The 25,531-nt window shown below is 41.8% G+C and overlaps 3 protein-coding genes across 4 annotated transcripts in view; 2 read left to right on the forward strand and 1 right to left on the reverse strand.

The window, feature by feature from the left end:
* The window catches only part of crtap (cartilage associated protein), a 6,369-nt gene extending 2,983 nt beyond the window's left edge, over nucleotides 1-3,386 (forward strand). Inside the window, exons 3-7 of the mRNA XM_031854174.1 lie at nucleotides 55-226; nucleotides 426-554; nucleotides 638-783; nucleotides 1,626-1,709; nucleotides 2,212-3,386. Of these exons, the coding sequence (XP_031710034.1) occupies nucleotides 55-226; nucleotides 426-554; nucleotides 638-783; nucleotides 1,626-1,709; nucleotides 2,212-2,289 (609 nt within the window). The 3' untranslated portion in view covers nucleotides 2,290-3,386. The remainder of the gene's footprint in view (nucleotides 1-54; nucleotides 227-425; nucleotides 555-637; nucleotides 784-1,625; nucleotides 1,710-2,211) is intronic.
* Nucleotides 3,387-6,253: 2,867 nt separating this feature from the next.
* On the reverse strand, nucleotides 6,254-16,318 carry susd5 (sushi domain containing 5). The gene is made up of 5 exons (XM_031854172.1): nucleotides 16,067-16,318; nucleotides 14,679-14,856; nucleotides 11,173-11,282; nucleotides 9,733-9,921; nucleotides 6,254-8,152 (listed from the first exon to the last, which is right to left on the reverse strand). The coding sequence occupies exons 1-5, from the start codon at nucleotides 16,146-16,148 to the stop codon at nucleotides 6,303-6,305; spliced, it is 2,409 nt and encodes an 802-aa protein (XP_031710032.1). The 5' UTR covers nucleotides 16,149-16,318; the 3' UTR covers nucleotides 6,254-6,302.
* Nucleotides 16,319-22,123: 5,805 nt separating this feature from the next.
* The window catches only part of fbxl2 (F-box and leucine-rich repeat protein 2), a 16,003-nt gene continuing 12,595 nt past the window's right edge, over nucleotides 22,124-25,531 (forward strand). For both annotated transcript variants that reach the window (XM_031854029.1, XM_031854031.1), the window contains exon 1: nucleotides 22,124-22,661. In XM_031854029.1, the coding sequence (XP_031709889.1) occupies nucleotides 22,632-22,661 (30 nt within the window). In that variant the 5' untranslated portion in view covers nucleotides 22,124-22,631. The remainder of the gene's footprint in view (nucleotides 22,662-25,531) is intronic.

Genomic DNA, 25,531 nt, shown 5'->3' on the forward strand with positions numbered 1-25,531 from the left:
GTGTGTGTGTGTGTGTGTGTGTGTGTGTGTGTGTGTGTGTGTGTGTGATTACAGACCCTGTTTGTGCGCGCAGTGCGGGCGTACAATGGAGAAAACTTCCGTACTTCGGTGTCAGACATGGAGCTGTGTCTGCGGGATTTCTTCAAGGTCTACGACGAGTGTCTGGCTGCGTCCGAGGGCCCCAGGGACGTCAAAGACTTCAAGGACTTCTACCCCTCCATAGCCGGTCAGTTCATGTGTGTTAATGCTGTGTTCTAACTCTGTTCCTCCTGCCCTGTCCATCTATACCTGCACTTCTCTTTTGTTAAAAATCCAAACCTTTTGCATCTGTCTTCTTTTTCTCATTTAATGAACTCTTTTTTCAACACTTTCTTGTAATGCCTAAGTTGAATCATATCATATTATTTTGAACCTTTCCTCTTCAGATCACTACATCGAGGTCCTTGACAGGAAAGTGAGTTGTGAAAGTGACCTGACACCTGTCGTAGGAGGTTTCGTGGTTGACAATTTCGTGGCCACCATGTACCACTACCTGCAGTTTGCCTATTACAAATGTGAGTAGCGTGTTGTTTCCAAACGTCTACTGTGTTATTATGACTGAATTCCCTGGATTTAGTTCTGTAATCGTGTTTTCAAGTGAATGACCTGAAGAACGCCGTACCGTGTGCAGCCAGCTATGTGCTCTTTGACCCCAGCGATGAAGTTATGAAGAATAACTTGGCCTATTACGAGTTCCACAAAAGCCGGTGGGAGCTGACGGAGGAGGACTTCATCCCCAGAGGAGTGAGACATATTAATGACTACAAATCTTATGCACCCAGTTCATATTCGATATGAATATGCAAACAAGATACAAAATTGTAATTGGTGCGCTTTTTGGGTTGCTGGTAGGCAGATTTTGTTGCCTTTGGACAGAGCCAGGCTAGCTGTTTTCCGTTGTTTCCAGTTTTATGCTAAGCTAAGCTAACTGGCTTAGCACGGTCAGACTTTTGAGAGGTATCAGTCTTCCCATCTACAGTAACTCATGGCAGGAAAGCAAATAAGCGTACTGTTTTTTAGTTCAAATAGGTTCATAAGGAGTCTTTTAGTCAGTTAGGTGAGAAGATTGACACCCCTCTCATGTCTGTGTACAGTAAATATAAAGCCACCACACGCCAGCAGCCTGTTAGCTTAACTAAAATACTTGAAACAGAGGGAAACAGCTGGCCCGGCTCTGTCTGAGGGTGACAAAATGTGCCTCTAAAGCACTCTAATTAAAACGTTGTATTTTGTTTGTTTAAGTTGTGGTGTTACCTGAGGTTCTGTGTGCACATTTCTTTGCCATGTGCAGAGACTTTGTGACAGAACCAAGGGGGCTGTTTGTTTGTGTCCAGTCTTTGTGCTAAGCTAAGCTAACCGTCTGCTTTATATTTAACAGACATATATTATAGTGATATCAATCTAGGAATGTAACTTAGTAATAAAGCAAAAAAGCATATTTAATTTAAGGTTCTCTGGACTAACTACATGTCTGATTCAGCACGTGCACTCTTCTATCTCTGTTTTGTGTCTTTGGTTCAGTATGACACACATTTTACCTGCTGTGCTCCTGTGTTTGTGTGTGTGTGTGTGTGTATGCGCTACAGGAGGCACTGCGGTACTACAATCAGACCACAATGCAGCTACAGATGTTGGAGTTCTCCAGACTGCGCCTGGTGAGCGACGACGAGGTGAGTGCTTGTAATACATATTTTTTGTGTGTTAGTGCATCACAGGATGCTTTCAGCCGGGGACATATCTTTCAAATGAACAATTTACCCTTAAAAATAGACCTGCATGATTCCCATGTTATCAGTTGGAGTTTGGATCAGGCTCTGTCCTTGTGTCACTTATGGAAAAATCCTGGATTCTTCAGTCTGATCACATGACACCCTGCAGTACAATGTAGCCTCTGTGTTTATCAAGCTGCAATGTGGCAGACGGCCATCAGGTGGCAGCAAGACACTGGCATTTCTTTAAAATTCTTACGCAGCACAAGCACACCCTGTATAAACCAGGACTACATGCTGTATGTAGCGAACACCTGTCAGTTCTTGGCTGTCATCTCTTTAGTAATGCCAGGTGAGAAATCACAGATAGAACTGTGAGTCAGATATTTAATGCTTATGCACTTCAAACAGACCCTCCTGAGTTGTCTCTATCTTTTTCTTCTTCGTGTGTGTGTGTCCGCAGGGAGAGGTGGTGGAGTTTATAGATGAGTTCCTGGATGGTGATGAATTGCCCAAATTGGAAATACCGCCGAAAAAATGAAACACACACAACAAAACCACTCCAACAACCCCCCACCCCATAGTTTGTAGCCTATTTATTGGGTTTTGCAAGAGGCTCTGATTGGTCACTGTGTTTTTACCTGCAGAACCTTTTTTTAAACTTCCTATTTTGTGCACTAAACATCCAGTTCAGTGGTATGAACACATAGCACAGTGGCTAAATGATTTAAAGACAATGATGTTAATAAAGATAGAAACATTTTTACTTGCTGTTTTATGGGTCCGTTCCTCCACTGTGAATCATGTATGTTGTCGGTTACAATGAAATGATAATAAAACTCGACAAACATGTCTTTCAAGTAAACACTACAGTGTTGTCGTAATACTACAGTTGGGGATGTGATCAGTTGTGAGTAACACCTATTTAGTCTAGGACTGCAACTATATCTGCCAGTAAGACACTAATATGCTTAATTGTTTGGTAAATAGCTAAATATGCTCGTCACAATATCCTAAAACCTAAAGTCATGTCTTCAGGTTTTTCCTGTCCAACCATAAAATGATCAACTTACTATCACACAAAACAAAAGCAGCAAAATCATCACAACTGAGAAGCTGGAACCAGGGAATGATCTAATATTTGTGCTTGAAAAAATGACTTAAATGATGAATTAATTGATCAATCGAATAATACTCTGCTTCAGTCCATTGATATTTGACTGGAGCATTAATACAGCAGGATGTTTGCGAGGGTCCTTCAGACAAGACCCGGGCTGTGCTGAGCAGAGAGACGTCCAGAGAAAACACAGAGTTGTTTAATAATGTTTGAACATTGAGTCTCTGTGCAGTTTGTCACACGGTGATGTAAAAAAACCCACAGGGGAACATTCTCGCAGTGTTACTGTTCGCTTCTCTCTGACTCTGCCTTCTCATTTCTCTCCTGCCTGTATTTACTCGTCTCTTTTATTCCCGCTTCTTCTCCTGTGCCAATTCTTTCCTTTCATCTGCCCTCTTTTTCTTTAAACATTCATCTTCATTCTTTTTAAACATTTTTGGGAAACGTCACAAAGAAATGGGGGATAACGGCTGTTAGAAGGGGCTTAGGTAACAGTTTACATAAAAGGCTGACTGTCAGGAGTCAAGGCCACAGGTCAAAGTCACGCCTTAATATTAAAAGTTGATCACTTTCACAAACGTATACAGTGAATGGTAAACAATGGACCATTCAATTACAGATCTTACAAAAAGTAGCATTACAAAAATAAAAGTAGATATCAAGAGTTAATACCATGTTTAGGAGTTTATTGTGACACAAATACAGTACACATTTATTCCATCACACACATCACGCTGTTTGAGATGAAGAAGAAACAGGCATGGAGAAATATTAGCATCATGTGAATGAGAGTCAACGATGTCAAAAAGAGTCCTTTGCTTTCTTTCTGATTCCTTATGATTTGCACATAACTCAGGTGGTCCCAAACCCAAATATAGTCTCCGTATTTTACAAGTCTGGATGATTATGATCAGTGTTCATGGTTCATGTGGCAAACCTGGTGTGTGACCAGACATTCCTCGATAACCTACAATTCATGCTATTGAGTACAGCACTTGTGTTCAAACGGCTTTAGTTGTTGAAGTAAAGGGCATTTTGACTGAAGTGGAGATGAGCTGTGAAAGACATGAAGAGGCAATGTCAACTGTGCTCGACTGTCTTGGTGAAGAAACACAAGTCAAATGTATTTCCCCACACACCAGTAATGCTTCACTATGACCAGCAAATTATTACAGTGAAAGATTCATATTTACAGAAACATGCCACATCAACACTTTAGTGTCAATTCATTTTCAGACACCACAATACTGAAATCAAAAAGATTGATGAAATATTTTTTTCCCATAACCCGTCCAAATCCAACAAAAACGTATTTCATAACTAAATATGTTACTAAATAACACCATCAAAAATATATATATTTTAGAAATCAGCTGAGAACACTGGATGTGAGGAAAGATTAAATGATCGTCACATCATAAAGCTTTGTCGCCCACTTTTGACATTAATTAGAAGCACTTTCTATTTAAGTTATTGCCATATTTTATGTAGTCTTTTTTACACCACCAGAATTACAAACTCTAATATGTAAGTTTAAACTCTCTTATTTTTGACCTTTGTTCTCAAGTATTTGGCACAGTACACAAACAAATATCACCAAATCATGCAGAGCTACAGTACACTGTACAATCCTTAATTTTTGGAACAAGGACTGTACAATAAACTAAATCTACAAAGTTATACCCAAAACTAAATGTACACATATTGCAAATTGTCGGAATTCCTAAGTACAGAATAGCGTTAAATTAACAAATCCTCCCCGGGCCAGTTCAGATAACACCCTTAAACTTCTCATGTTGTATTTTATCAGGACAAACATAAAAGAACACAAATAAGGAAGTATAATCCATTGATATACTAAAAATATTGAGCATTACATTTAGCATTATGTAGCTAAATGTAACAATATCATGATTTACATTTTAGGGCATGTGGTCCAGCCCTAATCTTAACCCAAAGTTATAGGCTTCAATTCCACATAATACTCAAAAATCAAACTACATTTTTCACTGAACACCCTAAAGCCGTCAGCATATGTCAAACTATTACTAATCCTTTAAAGATGCGGTAGGCAATATTTTTGGGGGGTAAAAATGCCCTGGCAAGGCAAAAGAAATCGCCAGACTTTGAAAATACAGTCGTCCTCCTCCTGCACCCCTCTCTGTCCTAGGCTCCTCCCACCAGATGCACGTTTCATATTGTAACCCGACCCTGATGCCGTTACATAGCGGCAATTCTGTGACAATTACGGTCCTGTTTTCTTTGCAAACTTGTGGGCCTGTAAAGCCCTTTGAGACTACAATATCGACGTTTCAGAGATGGAGAGAAAACGTTGCTAATACAGCCAATAGGAACGCCCTCTCTCCAAAGTGACCTGTGATTGGCCAAAGTCTCCAGTCACATGCTTGATTTTCTAAAGCCCGAAAACAGACAAGAAGAGGTGCAGAAGATTTTTTTGCCCAATGATGCCAAAAATAAACTGCCTACCCCAGCATAAAATTTTGAATTGTAGTTTCTCTCTGTTGCCATGGCAGTACCACAATGTTTGATCTCTGGTTGGTCTGAATCCCGTCAGCAAACACGAAATACCGCTGACCGGCGGATTGCACGGACCTGAGACACACACACACACACACAGACACACACACAGGGGCTGAATCTGGCCAACTGATGCCAACTGCCAAAACCAAAAGAGGAACCTTCTTTCTCACATCTTTCCCCCATGCCGCTCATTTGACCCCCTCATCTAGTCTAACCATCATCATCATCATCACCATCATCATCATCATCATCCTTTTTTCCGTTCTTGCTGGTTTGACAGAAGCCTGGTGCTTCATTTGTCACTACCTGCCCAAATCTGCTTCTGCAAAGTGTTAGAGTAACAAGTGGAATACAGTTCTTATCAAACAGAAAACGATGGGGAATCGAGAACAATGCAGCTAAATCAACAATAAATGAGCAGTCAATGAACAATGTCCAAGAGCTTTGAAGTCTCAGTTCATATATTCAGGTGGGCAGGCATGCCTTCTTGTGGTATTCCTACATGGTTAATTCCTTAATGTCTCCCTTTTCAGTTGCTGGAGTTAAGTCCAGTCTAGATACCCTCTCCACATGTCCAGCTAGATGTCAGAGCTTTCAAAATATTGGGTAGGGTATAATGCAGATGACTAAAATTCCTTAAAATCGATCTACCATCTTGTTTCACTGTGTTAAGCATCAGCTCTTACTGTTTTACACAATTTTCTGCATCCCATAGGTGCTCTTGAACAGGGCTGTAGCACAACTCATCCATTCACACCTATCCAAACTCTTAAATTATGCAGTAGTTTCTAGCAAGATGAGGGGCTGTGCTTTCCTCTCAAATTCATCCGAATCTTCCCATCCCTCCTAAATGTCTCTGCCCTCCGTTAGTGTCCCTCTGTCCTCATCCGTCACTCTTACACTTTTTGCTGCATCTCTATCTGTTGGCCCTGTCTGGTCTGACTTTGGCCCTTCCCATTCATCTCGTACACTGAGCTCATCTTCTGCTGCTGCCGTCGGTAACACCACACCCCAACAATAACCGCCGTGGCGACCGCACACAGCGCCACAATTATCGCTGCCACCGTAGGACCTCGGCTGGAGGAGCTCGGAGGACGGGGAGGGCAGTTGTCTCCTGTACAGATCGCCTCCCCCATATCTCCCTCCATCTCACCCCTCTCGCCGGTCTCACCGGGCAGATTGTGTAAAGTGTGCTCTTCCATCACTACGTCGTCGCCGTCGCGCATCGGTGGAACCGGGCCGTGATCGAGGAAGGGGTGCTCAGTGAGGTCACCCTGCCAGAAGTGGGTGGGAGCTGCCTGTTGTGTGTCGTAGTCCAGGGTGTCGGAGTATGAGGGAGAGTCTGAGGGCTGTGAGGGGGCGGCGCTGGGGATGAATCCAGGCCACATCTCCTCTGCGCCCCTTTGATTTAAGGCAGGCATTGTGGTGGGAGACTCGGCCACCTCTGGTAGGCTGGTGTAAGGGCCCGGTCCACGAATTTCCACCTCATTGGGTCTGTCTGTTGCCCCAACAACTGTCCCCCTCTCTGTATCCTCTGGTCGTACCCTTTCTGTTGTGGAGTCACCAATTTCTGTTTCCTCCGAAACGACAGGGTAGCCGTCCAGCCAGGTGTCATCTGTGGCGGCCTCTCCTTCTGCTCCCTTCTGAGTGCCGTTCTGATGTTCATCCGCTGCTATAGAAAATATTACATGCTGATGACCGTCATTGTCATCTTCATGGCTGTCATGATCATCATAGCCGTCATGGTCATCGTGTTCATGATCGTCGTGATCAGTGTAACGGTCGTCGTCATCCTCCTCTGGGTCGTAATGCTCCTCGCGGTCATCAGGGTCAGGATGTTCCTCAGAGCCATCAGGATGTTCTCGATCATCGGCGACACGATCGTCGGTCACGTTGTCGTGTTCTTCGTAGCTTTCATGTACATCGTAAGTCTCGTCATACTCCCGGCTGCGAACACGATCGCGGCCCTCTTCGTGTTCGCCCATGTCATAATGGTCATCGTGATCATAATGATCTTCGTGGCGGTCACGTCTGTCCAGATCATCATGCTGAGCTGGAATGTCGTGGTCATCTAGATCATCATGGTGGCTGTCGTCATGGGCATCCAGTTCTTCATGGTTGCTGTCATCGTGATCCTCTCCGTCATCTGTATCTGGATCATCGTAGCCGTCTCGCTCGTCATCGTGGTCGTCGACATCAACTGGACTCTGGTGGTGGAGCGTTTCTTGGCTGTCACGCTCTTTACTCTCCTCTGATTGGGCGCCTGGGGCTCTCTGTGTAGCCTGGGTGACTGGATCGGTGGAGACAGGATATCCCTCCTCCTGGAAGGCCTCAGAGGGGAACCAGAAGAGGTGTTTTTGGGAGAGAACAGAGACAGGTGCTTCTGTGGCTGCATCAGTCTTGACCACATCCCTCCTCTCCTGCTCCCACCTCGGATGGCTTATGAAGTCCTCAACAGCCCGGTCATCGTCCTTTTCAGCTCCTTCTTCCGCTCCTTCATATTTTATACCAATCACCTCTCCTTCAACATCGTGCTCTCCATGTTGGTCTTGATGCTCCTTCTCTACTTCGACAGTGAAGCTTGTTTCTTGCTGCTCCTGACTCCTCCCCTCGTCCGGGTATGCAGCTCTGTGCACCTCCTTGTACACCTCACCATGAGCCTCCTCTGGTCTGTCAGTGTGGTGCTCTGCCTCTCCATAGGAATCAGTGAACTTGTCCTCGTAGTCCACCGGACTTTCAGTCTCATCTGCAGAAACACAACAAGGACACATTGACAAAGTTACATCAAGTGAACAGTAATTATTAAACAACTCAACTCAAAAAAATCAAACAGGTATTTGCATTCAAACACAACTTTTAGATTCTGACAATGTGGAAGTACTTTAGAGCAGGGATTCCCAAACCTTTTGGATCATTAATGTATAACGGTTAAAGTTATACATCAATATGAAGCCACAGCCAGCAGCCAGTTAGCTTAGCTTAGCATAAAGACTAGAAACAGGGGGAAACAGCTACCCTACAATCACCTCTAAAGCTCATTATTTTTGCTAATGCCAGGCAACCAGTGGAGACTTGAGGAAGTCCCTTCTCCTGGCCGAGGAATAGCACTGCAACATTTTGGCTTTACTTCAGTTTTTGTGCGGATTAAACAAACTAGATATAATGTGTTAACTAGTCAACTTTAGAGGTCTGCTTGTGATGCTTTATCACAGGGGTCACATGCTTATTTGGAGGATTTCTAGAGGCATGACAAGGTGAAAGTATCACGTATATCACACAAAATAAGTCAGTAGTAATGTAAATATAACTTTGTGCTTTCCCTTTGTTATCTCTTTAATCATTTTTTGATTCCTCAGATTGATCTCGGGACAGTTCAGGAACCGCTGGTGTAGCACACAAACATGAGTACGACCCTGTTAGCTACTCGTGGACACAGGCCTGGCATTCTGCTTTCACATTCAACTCTTCTCCCTCTGCTATGAACTGGGCCACGCTATGGCATGTCACACTGAGGTGTCATAGCAGCCATTCTCTACTCACAACTGAGACTCTGTTTCCCAAAAAGCCAAGAATCAAGCACCGATCACCTAACACGCTGGGCGCCAACAGCGAGGCTCCCAGCGAGGCTCAGCCAAGACCTACAGCATTTGGGGGAAAACATGATAGTTGGCAAGTTGGCCATCCTGTAGAGCCTACATCCTATTTTGTGACAATTGCTCTTCAACTGTCTTCATCATTCTGAAACCATAACACAACAAATGTTGAGGGCAAAATGGTCTGATGTTACTATCTTTAAGTTACATATATAAGTAGGGTAGGAATTTGGCGTACACATGAAACTTATATTTTTTTAAACTGTGTTGGAGTAGAATTTACAGAATGAATGTTTATCTGACGATTGTGCTTCATTTGAATCAAAATCTCATCATAATCTGGACTACTCTGATGCAAATCAAGGATCCGCAACAATTTCAAGTTAATGTGGTCTTCGAAACACTGAATTGAATATTAGGCTTCTAGATTTCTAGAGAGTATAGTGTAGTCATAGTCGTAGTAGTAGCAATAGTAGGAGTAGGAGTAGTTGTAGCTTAGAACAACCCCCCATGACAATGTTAGGTAAAAAAAAAAGAAAATTTTGCTCCATTCATTTGCCAGTCCAGTCAGAGAGACTGAAGAGAAATGACAAAAGGAGGTTGACATCAGAGTGGTCTCCTGTCCGTCTCGGTCAAAGCTTTGAAGAGGATGAACAGGAAGTAGGCTTTCTCTTTCTGCCTCTCTCCATTTCTGTCCCACTCTCAAAGATGAACAGTTTCAAGACCTTCTTACCTTTGACACATATCTCCACTAGTCCATACCACTCTCCACAGCTGTCGCACAGCAGGCTGAAGGCACTGTGTCCACTGGGCATTGCGTAACCCGGCACACAGGTGTACAGCAGCTCATCTCCCATCTCATACCCAGTGTGGCCCTGTAGACGGGCGTTAGGAAAGGATGGAGGGTCACCGCACGGCACACCTGTCAACAGTAAACACAGACATGCATGTGATCTTTAAAAAACATACAACATACAAAGTGGAATATAAATGTTTTGAGTTGTAAAACAAACTAGTGTATAGAGATGCTCTAATCCCTATTCAGTACTGCACAGTGTGGTTAATGAACCATGACACATAATTATTATCCAGCTTTACAGCATCATTCTCCCATTTGTAAACAGAAAGAGATTAGAATGACTCAAGGGACAGGAAGCAATGGGCTTTGTGGAAAATGTGGATGTTAATTTGAGAAACAGGACCACTAACAATGCCACTGGGATGAGATAAAGGCAGTGTATTGTCTTGACTCTGGTCTAATTTGTTATGGTAGTTTTACAGAGGCAGCACAGTTTTTTTGACAAAATGATTTAGCAGAAAATGCCACTCATATTTTTCTAAGATTTCAGTTGTTGTATTTACTCTCCAAAATAAAAACCTTTTCAAAATACAATCAAATCCTGTGTTATTGTTTATAAAATAATAAAAAATCAGGTTTAGAATTTTTAAATAAGGTTGTAAGTATAGGGCTGATCTCATGCAGTCATCTTTTGGAGAGTTGGGAAATCTCTCCCACCACTGATCTTTAACGGCCTCCAACAATTTTTCTCCTCTCTGAAATGGGAAGGCACCTACAGCTGAATCATCAAAAAAGCCCTCCTAAGACTCTTTTTCCTGCGCCAGCTCAAAAGGTTTGGGATGTAAAGAGTGGAGATGCTGCACTTCAGCGATATAAAGTGTTCTCACCTTTTCTATATCTGTGTGGCAACTCAGCTCAGCAGAGAAAGCAGCTGGACAGAATTGTTTGCTTTGCCTCAAAAAGTCATCAACTGTAAACTCATCCCCATCTCTGACATCTACGGGACCCTCATTCTGCACAAAAGTCTACAAATACTACAACGGACCCCCTGTTAATGTAACTCTCCCCTCAGGAAAAACCAAGACATCAAACTTCCTCAAGGCTCCTGTTTTAAGTCTGAATGTGTTGATGTGAAACACAGAAATGGCAAACACACACAATGTTGCAGGATGGAGAGTGTTGAAAGTAGAAGATATAGGGAACGCTTAGTAAATCTCAGTAAAGACACACACATACTGACACAAATACACACTCTGTACACACAAAGCTCATCCATTCATAACCAGATCATGACTTACTCATGTACTTATGTACAGATTTATAAATGATGAGTGTATGAGTGTATATATCTGTGTGTACAGTGTGTTTACTGACCTTTGTCTTTGATACAGAAGGCGTCCAGGTGAGCAGCGTCCTCTGTGGCGTTTTCTGTTCTCACATCCACTGCCTTCAGTGCACTGCCCACAACATTACACACCGTGGTCCTAGAAATCAACAGATAAATAATCAACAGACAGATACTTCATACGTCTACTCCACTACATATCAGAGGGAAATATGGTACTTTTTACCCCACATCCAAAAAAAAGAGTAGCATAACTTTGTTTTTTCTTCTTTCCTCTCTCATTAATTAATTAATAATAATAATAATAATAACAATAATAATAATAAATAAATAATATATCAGTCACAGGGGACATTTTTCTGCAGATTGAGTACTTTCAATTTTGATATTTTAAGTATATTTTGTTGATAATACTTATGTACTTAATATGAATGCAGGACTTTCAGTTGTAATGGAGTATTGTTACATTAATATATTGGTACTTTTACACACGTAAAGGAGCTCAATAATTCTTCCTCCACTACTGATAACAGTGAAGTGAGATTTCTGCTGAATAAAGCAGCAGCTCTGGTTAATATATGTATACAGAAAACATGACGACACACACGGACAGATATAAACAGTATGTGCTGCTTTCTCAGTCCCCGTCTGATTTGTTGCTTATTCAAATATTATTACAGCGTGACATCAGAGTCCAGAAACACACATCATGTCTGAGACAGGCTGCACTATCAGCAGTTGCAGCCTGCGGCACAATGTTATCACACTGTGGCACATTACGAATAGATGTTCCCATGCAGAAGCCTTAAGTTGCAGCCCACTTCATATAGAACAATCACAACATCAGGGACTTAATATAAAACGCTTTCCACAGAGACCAAATGAATAATGCGGTCAGCGCACGGCGCCTACAAGCTGCGGCAAAATAAATGCTGAGTAAACAGTCTATTTTTGTTGCCACATTAAGGTTTATAGCATCACTAGCCCATTTGTCATCTAATAGCACCAGATAAGACTGACTCAAACTTCCCAGGCCAATCACATCATGTTCCCATAGCAGTTCCCGACTCCATTTGGAAAGAAAATTCAAAGCAGAGTTCAGAAACATAATTAAAAGTCAGACATATTACACTTTTCATATAATATTGCACGGTAATAACATTAATCAAGCTTCATCAAATGGAAAAGGTGTGTGTGTGTGTGTTTGTGTGTGCTTGTGTAACTGAGTTAATGAAAGCACTAATTGGAAAGAATTTGACTGGCAGTGCAGTGAGAATGTGAGAGGTGGTGTGAGTCATACCGAATGCTTGTGCCATGCTAACTTAAGCTTATAAGGACAAAAATCTGAGAGAGAAACAGGCAGCAGGGCAGAAATCGCCAGGAAAACACCAAAAAAAATACTGTTTTCACATTAAACTCTAGCATCTGGAGGCATCTGTGTGTGTGTGTGTGTGTGTGTGTGTGTGTGTGCATGCGTGTGTGTGTGTGTGAAAGAGAGAAAGATTAACCTCTATCAGAGACACTACACCTGACCGAAGAACCATTTCTCAAAACCCTCACCTTGCGTGACATAACCATTACCGGGAAAACCCAAAGATACGTGTGTGTTTGTACGAGTTTGCAGGTATTATTGTGTTTGGTTGTCGTGGCAGCAGCTCTATCATTGACAGGTAAGAGGAAGACGTTAAGGTAGGATCGTCCATCTGAGAAGCGCTTGTTATTATGCAACAGACCTAAAACTTATGTCAAAGACTACAGGTTAACTGGCACTTACACCGCAGCGTTACCCTCTGAAAAAAACACATATTTATTTATTTAAGGAGCAGAAGAGGCTCGTATGCAGCACCCTTCTCTTCGGATATGACAGCCGAAAAAAAACAACTTGAAATTCTCTGATGTGTTCTGTTCACTTTCGAGTGCTGTGGTGAGGCACGGGATTGAGACAGAGCAAGAGAGGCCGAAGCTGAGCTCATAGGGATGAGATCAGCTTCGACACACAGAGACATAGATGGGTGATACACTGTGAAACATGGTAAGCAGGTGTGAAAGCTGATGCCCGCTGGCCAACACGTAGAGAGCAGGGAGCGTACGGAAAGGAGAAAAAAAAGTGTCAGCTTTTCCTCTGACCAGACGTTCGTCATTCTCAGAGGCAGACGACCATTTTGAAGCAGGTTCAGTTTCATAACACTGATGATTCCTCCTTTGAATAATCCTTTCCATCTATTTATTTGTATTTCTTATATTCATTTACCAAGTCATTACATTATAAACCAATGTAAAATCATACATTTATCAACTTCCAATACCTTCTTTAGCTCTTTCAATACACTTAATGCACTTGTGGAAGTACTTTAAGGGCCCTTTAATCTATCTAGTAGCATGACAGAGAGTTGTAATTATTCAGTCATGACCTGTCTGGAGCCATGCTTGTGCTAGCCATGCATGAGTTAGCCGTGCTAGAGGTGTGGCTCTAGGGACAGGTAGTCTGTCGGTCTGTCTGTCACCACTTTAGGACAGACCGAAATATCTCAACAACTATTGGTTGCTAAGAAACTGAATTGTAACGGCTTTGATCATGAGGTAAACATTTCAATTTGACACAGAAATACGTGTCTGTTTTCAGAAAGAGTTTGGGGTGGGAATAGGGGGGAGGGGGAATAGAGAAATAAAATGGTTGAAGGATTACTTGTACTTAAAGGTTCATAGCGGCCTCCCAAATGAAACTTCTCCCGTGTGCCAAGCATGTAAGAGAAGGATGGTGGCCATCGCAAAAACGTGAACAATTTAAAACTAAAGCTGATCATATAATGAATAAGGCATTCTTATTAATATAATAATCAATTACTTTAGACTTTAATTAGATCCCGCTAAATGCAACACACTGTTCCTTTATTTCAATTTCAATATGCTTATATTGCAAAAATAGCCACTCGTCTTTGAAGAATTCAAGGCAGTATTTTCACTCAACACAAGCACCACACCACCACCTATGTAATGCTGTACAGCATGTACCTCACAGCCCTGGAATCACCTTACACTGAAACCACAAAGACCACGTACTTTTCATGTATCCTCTGTCATTAACACCAACGACTCACCTCACTATAAACTAACAGTGCATCCTCTCCCTCCAGGCCCAGAGCAGCCCTGCCTCTTTGTCTGCATGGGAGTCTGTCTGTCTCTGGGGGCTGAAAGCTGTGTGTCATGTTACCGTGGAGATGAGAGGTGTAAATGGAGGCAGTTGTCGACATGACACCCCGGCTCAGAATTCCCTCCTCCTCCAGGAGGGAACAGAGGAGTCTTTCTGCCGCTCTTCCTCTCTCTTCCCCCCCCCTGAAATGTGTCACTCTCTTCTTCTATCTTCCCATCCTGTCTATAACTGCCGCTGCTGCCTTTACTTCCTTTCTCTTTCATCCGTTCCTGCAACCGCTGTCACGCTCACAGAGATGCATACACACACCAAAATGACCTCTGACCTCAAGGCGCCCGACATGTCCCTTAAAGCGACAAACACCCTCAATACGTCTTTCCTTACCCCACTGTGCCTCCGTAGAGCCACCCACGGGTGCATGGGGAGAAGAAGCACTCCACCACAGCATGATGGAGCTCCTCTGCTGATGCCAAGCGGGCTTGTCGAGAGGCACAAGCCCCCTCAGCATCTCTGAAGCCCTGCAGGCCGGAGGAGTTTCTCAGGTCCAACACGAACACTCGACCTGAGAGGTAAGAGAGAGAGAGCAGGGAGTAAGAGGACCCCCTCTGAAATGTCCTATTTCCTCTTATTAACCTCCTATATTGCACAAAGTCATACACGTTTTCATGAGCGCCAGTTTAAATTTGACTTGTGAGCTTCTGAGAACTGGCTGGGACTGTAGGATAACGCCAAAGTGTTTTGTCAATTGTGATCAAATCTAAACAATATTAATTTGCCTTTTCTGTCTCACCTGAAGAGAAATATGGATTTTGAGACTGATCGCAAAATCGATGTAAATCCATACTATGTGTGCCACAATACAGATGTGCATTTAAGTAGAACTGCTGCTGTGAATCATCGACTAATGAAGACATTTCTATGCTTATTAAGATTATCACCACATACAAAATGACAGGTCCCAATACATTTCACAATGTTATTAGATATATATGTTGGCAGCTGCGAAAAGGTTGGTGAATAAATCAAATTATTTTGTATAAAGGATCACTCTACATAACAGCAGCGTTACACTTGCATGTCATTGGAGCAGTTCTCAATAGAGTAGTTTGACTGTATACAGTTTTGGCAACAGGAGTGATCAATTTAAGCATCACAGGAGCGCATGCGTCCCTCTCATCACCACCTCATTGTCACACCATCAAACCAAATCAGAGGTTAAAGTCTGGACTCTGATTTGAGCGTTGAAGCTCATATAGAAATAAAATAAATTGAAATTGAAATCAAATGAAGACTTATTCAGGCATTACGTTTATGTGGTAGCCTAGGTTTTCTTTTGACTACTTTTATTTCTCTTTTTTTATTGGATGTTTTATTCTTTTTATCAACTTGTAGAGCACCTTTTTTATCATCATTATTTGGTGTTCAGAATCACGAAAGCAAATGTTCCTAAGAGTAAATATTTCGAAATATTTCGAAATTAGACGGAAATATATATTTTTTATTGCGATAAAATGTTAAATTTACAGAAAAAATACATAATTAATAAATGCACAAAGCAAGGCAAGTGGAGATTAGTCCACAACGGTTCGTGCATCACCAGCCCCTAACTTTCCTGAAGGAAACTAATATTCTAATACAAAGCTCGTGGGCTAATTGTCTTTGGGAATAAACTGTGAGTTTATAATAAAGTATGTGGTTTGTTGTCACATTTTTATAGTAGGCTATCTTTGTATAATTTTCTTCAAGTACAAAATCTTAAAATATGAACTTACCGTCTGCATTTACAACAGAGGTCACCACAAGACAAGCCAGGCATCCAAAGAGCAATGCTGTTTTGTTACAACGATCCAGCATCTTTTGGCAAAATCTCACTTTTGTATGTTGGAAAGCGTGTCCGAAAAACTTCCAGCCGACTTTATGTAATTCACAATCTTGCAGGTTCAGAGTGACAGAGGAGAGCGCGCGCCGGAGCAGCAGGAAGGTGCGCTTGTTGACAAGTGAGGGTGATACCGGAAAGAAAACGGTAAGAGCGGCTCACCAGCGAGGCGCAGTTTATCTCCCCCAAATAGTCGCCCTCGCAAGCAGATGGAGCATCGGTGTGAAAACTCGCGTGTCCCCGTTAGTAAATACGTCACAGCTCAAAATCTTAAAGGGTGGGCAAAGGCGGTCAGATAGACTGCCGGACTGTTCCTTTACAGAGCGAGAGGGAGAGATGAGGGGAGGAGATGTGGCATGGATGAAAGCCTCAGCCTCAGCTAAATGTTATACATGTGAGGAAGTGTGTATTTGTGTTGAAGAGTAACATACTGACACTGCATTGCTAAAGTGGCTAATAAGGGACCTCAGGTTCAGTACAAGCAGAGCTGATCCTTTGATCATAAAATCTTAATTAAGGTGAATTGTCCCCTCTGCGAGGCCCAACTTCCCTCTATTGGGCGGGGTGTGTTAATGTGTGTGTCCCATTTGGCGAGGGAGATAAAGACTGATGACCAAAGCCTATACAGAGCTTTTTGGAGCATGCAGACATTGTTCCAGTAAATCTGCAGGTGAAGATAACCAACCCACGTATATATACCAGTACACACAGGATCCACACCACTGAACCTAAAGCAACATTATAACCTATAAATACGTTATATATAGACAATACAAGTTATCACAGTATATGCTTTTTGAAATAAATAAATGCACTTGTCCACACATACAAATTGCATTTCCCTCTCATATACATTAACATCTCATGCAAGAGGATAGTGTAAGATTTGCAGTACAACAGTTCATTCTTTGATGAAGCAACCCCACCACACGGCCCGTTTAGTAGCTGTTCTGTGGCTTTCACATAATCTCCCTCAGCAGGTGGATGTTGGCCAGTTGTCGTGGAACTAGAGAGGATCAAACTTACCATTTCTGAACTTATAAATCCATAAAGTGAAAAGAAAAATGGAGATTTGATCATCTACTCGTTTCATGACATTTGGGCACCATCTGCTGAAGAAGTTGTTTCTTAAGTAAAAGTATGTAAAAGTATTAGCAAAATGTACTTAATAAATAAGTACTCATTGCATAACAATGGTACCTGTAAGTGTGTATTGTTATAAATCATGTCAGTAGATTATTATTTGTGATGCAATAATGTGCAAGCAGCATGTTGGAGTGGATTTTCAATGTTGCAACTAATAATAACCAACTCTGATGATTATTTTTCTTGATTAATTGATTTTTTTCGTTTGGTCTTTAAGATGTCGCGAAATAGTAACAATTGTCCTTCATAATTAGCCGGAAAAATAAAATAAAAACAAAGGAGGAGGAGAGAAGATGAGAACATTAAGAGGATTTTATCCTCCATCTATTTTCCTGCTCCCTGCAGTAAAGATGATGACTGTGACTCGGAAGGAGAGGAGACACCGATACTGTGTGTGTGCAAATACAGGAAACAATTGGAATGACATTATTTTTTTAAACAACCATGGATAAATTCCTTAAGGAGTGACACTTTGGTTGAGGATTCACACATACTCATGTCTCTCCATTACTTTCTTCCACATACCACCTTTTCCATTTTCATAATTGCCCCAAAGGAGTCACTCACGCTGCTGCATCGTGGCTATAAATACCCCACTGATGTTTTTCCATTTCAGTCACTCTTCATTTCAGTCACCCCCCGCCCCCTGCCCTCACACACCTCTAATACTTTCACCTCCTGTTTAGAGGGGGTTTGCCTGAGGGACCTTAAGGTGGGCTAGGATCCTGACTCACGTTACTGGGGGGCTATTTCTGGAGAGGTGGAAGTTGAAGAGGGGAGAGTGATGGCGTGGAGGAGAGAGACGGTGATTCACACTTGCACCGTCTCGGAGAGGATGGTGAGAATTATGTTTGCTGCAGGTGTCCTTCACACAGGTGTGTAATCTCACAGGACTTCCAGTATACACACCCCATGAGACAATCTGTGCTATGGAAGTAAACACACACACACACACACACACACACACACACACACACAAACCACAGGATCGCTCTGAGTATGTGTGAGACCAGTGACTTCCCATGTGAGACATGTCTTGTCAGAATGAGGTGTAGTGCAGGTGTGTGACTGACTCAGAGGAAATCATTGGTCATACTGGTGAAGCCCAGGGACAGAGGAGGGTATGGCTTTGTCTCCATGGCAACAGCCTCCATGGCAAGGGGGGGGGGGGCAGGAACAGCTTCAAAATCCAAGAGTTGAAGCTGCATGCAGGGAAATTTGGTTTTGAGAGAGATGATTGATATGTGTGTGTGATGTGTGTGTGTGTGTGTGTATGTGTGTCTGTTGCTGTCCTTTGAAAAACATGTTTTTTTCCAAAATGTCAACTTTTCATGAACTAAGGAAAAGCTTTTAGCTTTTTGAAAATGCACTTTTGAATAAAAACAATGGAGTTTTTATTCGAGGTTGAAGAATTTCCAATTGTATGGCAACATAGTCCTTCAGTTTAAGTGAAAAATATTTTGGAGATATTTAGGTTTTCTGTGGACAGTGTTAATATCTGTGTACATATGTCTGAACCTGCACATACATATGTGTTTTAGCCACAATATACAATCTTTTTTTTTGTACAGCACTTTAAAGAACACATAGGGAACAGAGTAACACTACACTCACAGTGAACGCAACTAATTCTAATCAAACAGCAATAAAATGAACAAAACACTAAAACATGTTACTAACATAAATCAGATGGATACAAAATAGGAAGTTGGCAATAAATACAGATTATGACAAAAAGTCTTCAATGAGACAGTGTTCAAATACCATCAGCTCAGGTCTATGGAAACAGTATCTGTGTTCAACAGAGACGTCCTTGCTCAACATCAGTGGAGTCACTGCGATTACCAGCACACATTCAACACTGAGCTGCCAGCCACAGCAGAGTCAGGAGGAGAAGGCCATGGAGCTATTCAAAGAGCTGAGTTAATGAATTTGACTTTTGATGAGAGATGTTAATTACCATGCAATGCGGTGAGACTGGATGGCACAAGTATTGAAAATGTGTTGCGTGCAGATGAAAGATTACATTTTAGCACAAGCGTCATGAAATGTATGTGTTCATGCCAACATGCATGCACAGCGTGTGTCCTCTGTCTGAGTCATCTCTGTTCTATATTTATGTTAAAGAATCCAACTGTGTATAATGAATAATAAACAGAAATTTAATCTATCAGTTATGTTTAAATGTTCAGACATATTTTGGGGTATTTTGTTTTTCTGATATTCTTTACTAAAATTAAAGAAATAACTTACGCCATCAAAAACTGAAAAATAATATTCTTTTCTGGGTGGACCCAGACAAAACAATAATAATTGTTAGTCCAAATAAATGCTAGAATCAAGTTTGTTATTTCTATTCAGATATTATTCTCTCTCCGCTAATATTCTTTTTTTAACAGCAGCTTAATAATAACAAACCTTTCTGAATATCATGCAAGACTTTTTTTTAGTGGTTGCAGGGCTAAAATAAAATCATTGCAGAAGCTCCTGACTGATAGATCAGCAGCTGGCAGGCAGACAATGCTGCCAGGCTTCATACCTCCTTTAAACCCTCTTATCTAATAGTTGTGAAGTTGTTATTCATGAAAGAGCACTGGTGGACCACTAGTCCCCTAAGCATACACAACAGCAGGGCTGAAACCAGCACACCCGAATATGATTTAGTCAATTATCTCATTATAGTTACACCTGTGTTACTGTGTTGACCAAGAGAACAGCCTACTATTCACTTTGTTTGGTTGATTCACCAGGTGTAGCTGTAGCTGCGTCAACCTAGACCCACACAGGTGTTTTCACTTTGCCTAATTATAGACCTCTTGACAGGATTTGTGTGAGTGTGACTGACATCTGGCTCACGTGTTGCAGAGGGACAACTACACTGTTTTCTTAAAGGCCTTTTGCACATGTGTTACTAATGACATTAACGATGGCTCTTTTCACGTGTCCCAGTCGGTGACAGTATGACAGTGAACAAGCATGCACAATACCAGGACCCTGAAACTGAAGGCAGTGGTGGAGAGTATGTACATCTACTCGAGTACCGTACTCCAAGGGGGGCTTTAAAAAGTTTATTTAGCTTAAGAAGTAGTTTTCTCAACCCATAAAGGAACAGTTAATCCATCAGTTTGTCTGAAAAATCTAATTCAAAATAACCAAAATTGGAGATATGTGGTTTTCACTGGATATAAAGGATATTACAAATTGTAATGTGAAACTAAAGCTGTCAGATAAATATTGTGAAGAAAAAAACATATTACCTCTGAGATGTTGTGAAGTAGAAGTATAAAGTGAAAGGAAATGCAAATACTAAAGTAAGGCACAAGTACTACATGTTCTTTCCCTTTTCCTCAGAATAATGCTGTCACAACATGTATTAGTGATCATCCCTCAACAGTTCAGAATGGATAATATTGCATAAGATCGCCCTCTAGCTGTGGATGTTGAGAACACCTGTGAAGATATTTCATTCTGGATGTGTAACTCACACTCTAGTATGTCTGCAGCCTTCTCGACAAAACCTGCAGTAACAGAGGTGGGGGAAGTATTTAGATCATTTATTTGAGTGAAAGTAGCACTTCAACACAGTAAAACATCCTGCGTTCAACATCTAAAAGTGTTATTAACAAAATGCACCAAGTATCAAAAGTTAAAGTCGTTGTTATGCAGCTTTGACCCTTTTAGTGTTGAACACATGTATATAATAAGATCCTTTATTGGCCATTATTGTCGTCTTGGATAAGCTGTGCCTCATTTGAATACAATTTTATTAAAACAGGTGAATCAAATCTGTCAGTGCAGTGAAAACAATTCCACCTGTTTTAAACAAAAATAACTGTACTTTTTACTTACTGGATTCATTATATATATATATATATATATATATATATATATATATATATATATATGGTCATCTTCTGAAACATGATCTCTCTCTTATAAAGTCTTTTTTTAACTAATAAAAAACAAATTGGCCATTTTAGTATGAATATTTCTTCCTGTTTTCAATGCATATTAAGTTATTCAAACAATTGAATAAAATACATTTTCTTTCATATTTCAACTTCCCAAACCTGCACTGTTATTTAGATTCATGCGCTAGCTTCGTTGAGTCAAGTTGTTAGTGTAAAACAGAACTGAAGTGTGAAATTAAGTTTTTTGGACTCAAAATGTCTTTTTAACTTTAAACCTCCTGACACTATAAAGTATTTAAGTTTAGCTGTACCTCAATAAACTACAATACAATACAAATGCTACTCACACATTGATGCACCAGGAATCTCAGTACACTACCACAACACTTTGAAAGGGGCCATCTATCCTAATGATCACATATTAAATGCAGGACTTTCACTTGTAGTAAAGTGTTTTTTTACATTGATGTACTTCAATAAAGGAGTTCCTTTAACACCACTGTTGATACATAAGCACTGGATCTAATACAGGAGTAACAGAGAAGTCAGTCCAAGTTTTTTTTGGGTGTGTGTGTGTTTGTAGGTTGAAGCCTTCATGTGACCGTGTTACACATCTCTAATGGAGACAAAGTCTTGGCTCCTGAATCTCGCGTCCACAGATGCGAGTTTTTCCCCTTCCTTTATCAGACCCACGGGTTCGTGTCAGGTCACGTCTCGGTGCTGTAATATCCGTGACTGCCACGGTGAATGCGGCCAAAAAGGACCTTTTGTCGTAATCCCCCCCCTCTAAATCTCCGCAAGACCCCACAATCAAAACAAATCGACCACGCGTGCTTTACCCGCAGCAATGACGTCACGTAAGCCCTCCCCCTTCCCCGCAAGTAAAAAACATAACATTGAGGGAAAACGTCCGTGTCAACCGCCGCACGAGTGCTCGGTGACGGGAGTGAGCCGTGAGAGATGAAAACGGACGTTAATTCACCGTTTCCCGTGTGTTTGTAGCAAACTTCGAGGATTTAGGGGGCCAGCTGACTCGCGCTGGAGCGATGAAGGGAGAGGCGGAAGTGAAGTCACTTGACAGACCGTCCATGTTATTATTGTTATTTTTGGTAGCCCTGTGATGAGACGGGCTGGGGAGCCCTTGGTCTCCGAGACAACACGACCGTTGACGTTACCGCAGGCCGCCCCGGACCGACACCACCCTCGCCGCCGACACCTCCTCACTGACCCGGAGACGGGAGCCTCGCTGACGGCTGGAGGGGGGGGGAGGAGGGTGTGAGGACCCAGCTCCAGCTCGGCTCCTACAAAAAAAATAAAACAGCGACAAAAAACAATAACGGTGTTCGTCAAAACGACTCGACTGGTGTCAGTGCGGCTGTGTAGCAGGGACGTGCCGCAGCAGACATGAACGGTATCACCAAGGGCCGGTTCGAGGTATGACAGAGGGAGTGGACCACCAGCGGTTAAACTGTTTGTTTCTAGTAGACGTGGGAGTCTGGGGGTTGTATAAGCAAAGTATTTGTGTGTCTACGTGTGTGTGTGTGTGTGTGTGTGTGTGTGTGTGTGTGTGTGTGTGGTCGACCGTGCTCCTAATTTTACATGCAGTCAGGAGCCGAGGCGTTTTGTTGGTCAAGGGTAATCCGAAATCCTGTTATTGTCCTGTCGCGCCAGTAGACAGCGACAACATGGAGCTCAGGACTGCGGGACAGGAGGGCTGTGGCTGAGGAGAGTCAGTATATCAGGGCCGAGGCTGGCAGGCTCTGTCGCCTGAGGTGACAGGGGGGGGGGGGCTGCAGATGGAGAGTAATGTTGTAAATAACAGCATTCAATTAGTCATCCCTCGGGTTTGTCAGACAACACCTTGACACCTCCGGTGATACCTGTGAATGACAGGTGCCACAGGAGGGTGTGTGTGTGTCCGTCTGACACTACAGATGGTCCTTTTAGTGGTAAAGAATCAATAACTATGAGTGCTGTGCTAGACCATGTGTCCTCACACAACCTTTCCAGGACCATTTTGCAGGAGATTGGTAAACACACAACCCTTTTGTGTGGGTTAGAGCTCGATGCAGTGGTGGAAGAAGTATTCCGATCTTTTACCTCAAAATACCTCACGGTAATTAAAAAAACCAGCAACACTTCCCAACAAGTAAAAGCCCTGCATTCATGCATTTTACTTGTTTTGAGTGTTTTACCTAAAGATAAACTCGTAATGCAGGCAGAGCAATCCTTGTCAGTGTTATATTACTTCTTGTTATTATTGACACATTATTGTGTATATGTAGCATCTTATGTTGTAGCAGGTTGTGGTATAAGATACTTATTATTACTAGGTAGTTTAATCCATAACAATACATCATATTTTAAAAGATGATTGTATGCTTTTGTATTTAAAACGTTGCTTTTCAAAGTGACCAGTAAACTGCAGGACTAGTAGTTTCACACCTGAGATGACGCTTTATAACGCACACCCGGAACAAAGCCCACTTGTAGTCGCTGCATGACTCGGGTTTAGAGTTGCCACATTAGATATGTGTTCAATACGTGTTCAATTTCTGGCCTTGCAGTACAAGTTCAGAAACCAGATTTTCACACCCACCCGGTTGTAAACTGTCTAGGAATAGGAGTACAACTGCAGAGAGGAACTCCTTGCTTGGGAATGCTGCTCTGCTGGCACAGGGAGCGAAGGCCCCACAATGCTGAGGTGATAACTTTAAATGAAGCACGCGTACCACAGATGAACCTCGCTGTCATAATGTCAAAATTGTGGCTGACATCACACACAACAAATACTGCGCTCACGCCATTCCACCTGGAAACTTCTCCATCGGGGTTTGGGTTACACACCACTTTACTAACAATTATTTATTGATGAATTGATTATTGTTTTTAGATGATTTGGTTAAAGGTTTAGTCTATACAAAATAGTGACCAGCAATCCAAAAACCAATAACTTTACATTGATATTAGAGCTGCAAAGATTAGTCTATCAGACGATTCGTCAAATGAATGAAATTTAGTCGATTATTTTATGATTTTTAAACAACAATGCGATTTAGTTTTTATGGTTCATAAAATGTGAGAATTAGCTGTTTTTTCTTGTCTCATTCTACAGTAAACTGTCCTTTTGAGATTCAAGATTTTTGACAAGCTCTCGACTATTATGCTGAGTATGATTAATATAGTATCATTGGTGGCAGCGGATATAAAAATAGCTGAACTTATGCTCACCTGTAGGTCAACAGGTGCGTAGGAGAAGACGTTAGGTCAACAATATAGAACAAAAAGACTCCGGCACAGCGTCCCCTTCACTTCCCCTCAGAGATAGTTGATAATAACAACGTTTCAGTTAATCAGGTTATTTCCAAAATATGTCTGAAATGTTATTATTAAATATCTCTGACTGCAATTGAAGAGGACAGCGTGTGGGAGTGTTTCAGTTCTATTTTGTAGCCCGAAATGATATAAAGGCGAGAATAGCAGCAGACTTAAATGATTGTTTCAGCAGTAATCTGAAATGTCAGAATCTTTTATCTGCACTTCAACATCTAGCATCTAGAAACACAGTAAAACTTGTTTCAGTTTGCACATTTAAACCAAAACACGAAAAGATTATTTTGCCTCTGTTGATTCTCAAGAAGGAAGAAAATGTCAAAGGTGAGTGATGTGTTGCAGAGGTGGTTTGGAATTAAGTCTAAATTTAGTCCCAAATCCTAAGCCACCTCTGGCTTTAGAGAGACACTGAGTCAATGAACTGAAGGCCTTGTCTCTTCCTACCACTCAGCACACACAGTAGAGCACAATTAACTCTCAGATTACTCAACTGAAGCTGAGTGACATCATGGTGGTGAAGGCTTTATTCTGAAGTGTTTATTCAGAGATTTTTGTTGAACCTTCTTTAAGTAGTTTCCCCTAACCCTCATGGGTAGATTGTGAGAATATGTTATTCGATACATGGGTATGTAAGAACCAATAAGGGAGAAGGTTTTAACTATCCTGGAGCTATTATTGGATATGGTTAAAGAATAGGTTCTGGTCTGTTTCAAAGCTCTTTGTCTGCTGTGTTGTTAACTGAGCATGGACGTAAACAATCAAACCAGCTTTGTTAATCTTCTGCTGGACCTTGACTGGACCAACTCCCTCTCTTCTGTCTTTTGGACCCCATTTCCTCTCAAAAGGCCTTCACCGTCTCCCTCCCTCTCACTCCTCTCTTTTCACCCTGATTTTAATAATGACTTCTGTCCGTATTTTCGCACTAAGTTCCTGCCTGTAGCAGCATTTCTTTGTTTGCCCTCTCTCTCTCT

Source organism: Anarrhichthys ocellatus, unplaced genomic scaffold (genome assembly GCF_004355925.1).
Source record: "Anarrhichthys ocellatus isolate YVR2014 unplaced genomic scaffold, GSC_Weel_1.0 scaffold14, whole genome shotgun sequence".
Classification (NCBI taxonomy): Eukaryota; Metazoa; Chordata; class Actinopteri; order Perciformes; family Anarhichadidae; genus Anarrhichthys; species Anarrhichthys ocellatus.

What these genes read in the sequence shown, in the direction of transcription:
- susd5 (XM_031854172.1), bottom strand. Translation starts at nt 16,148, where the DNA reads ATGCTGGATCGTTGTAACAAAACAGCATTGCTCTTTGGATGCCTGGCT. An exon ending in CTCTGTTGTAAATGCAGACG is followed by an intron (nt 14,857 to 16,066) that starts GTAAGTTCATAT and finishes CTTACCTCTCAG; the next exon opens with GTCGAGTGTTCGTGTTGGAC. An exon ending in CTTCTGTATCAAAGACAAAG is followed by an intron (nt 9,922 to 11,172) that starts GTCAGTAAACAC and finishes TACTGTTGACAG; the next exon opens with GTGTGCCGTGCGGTGACCCT.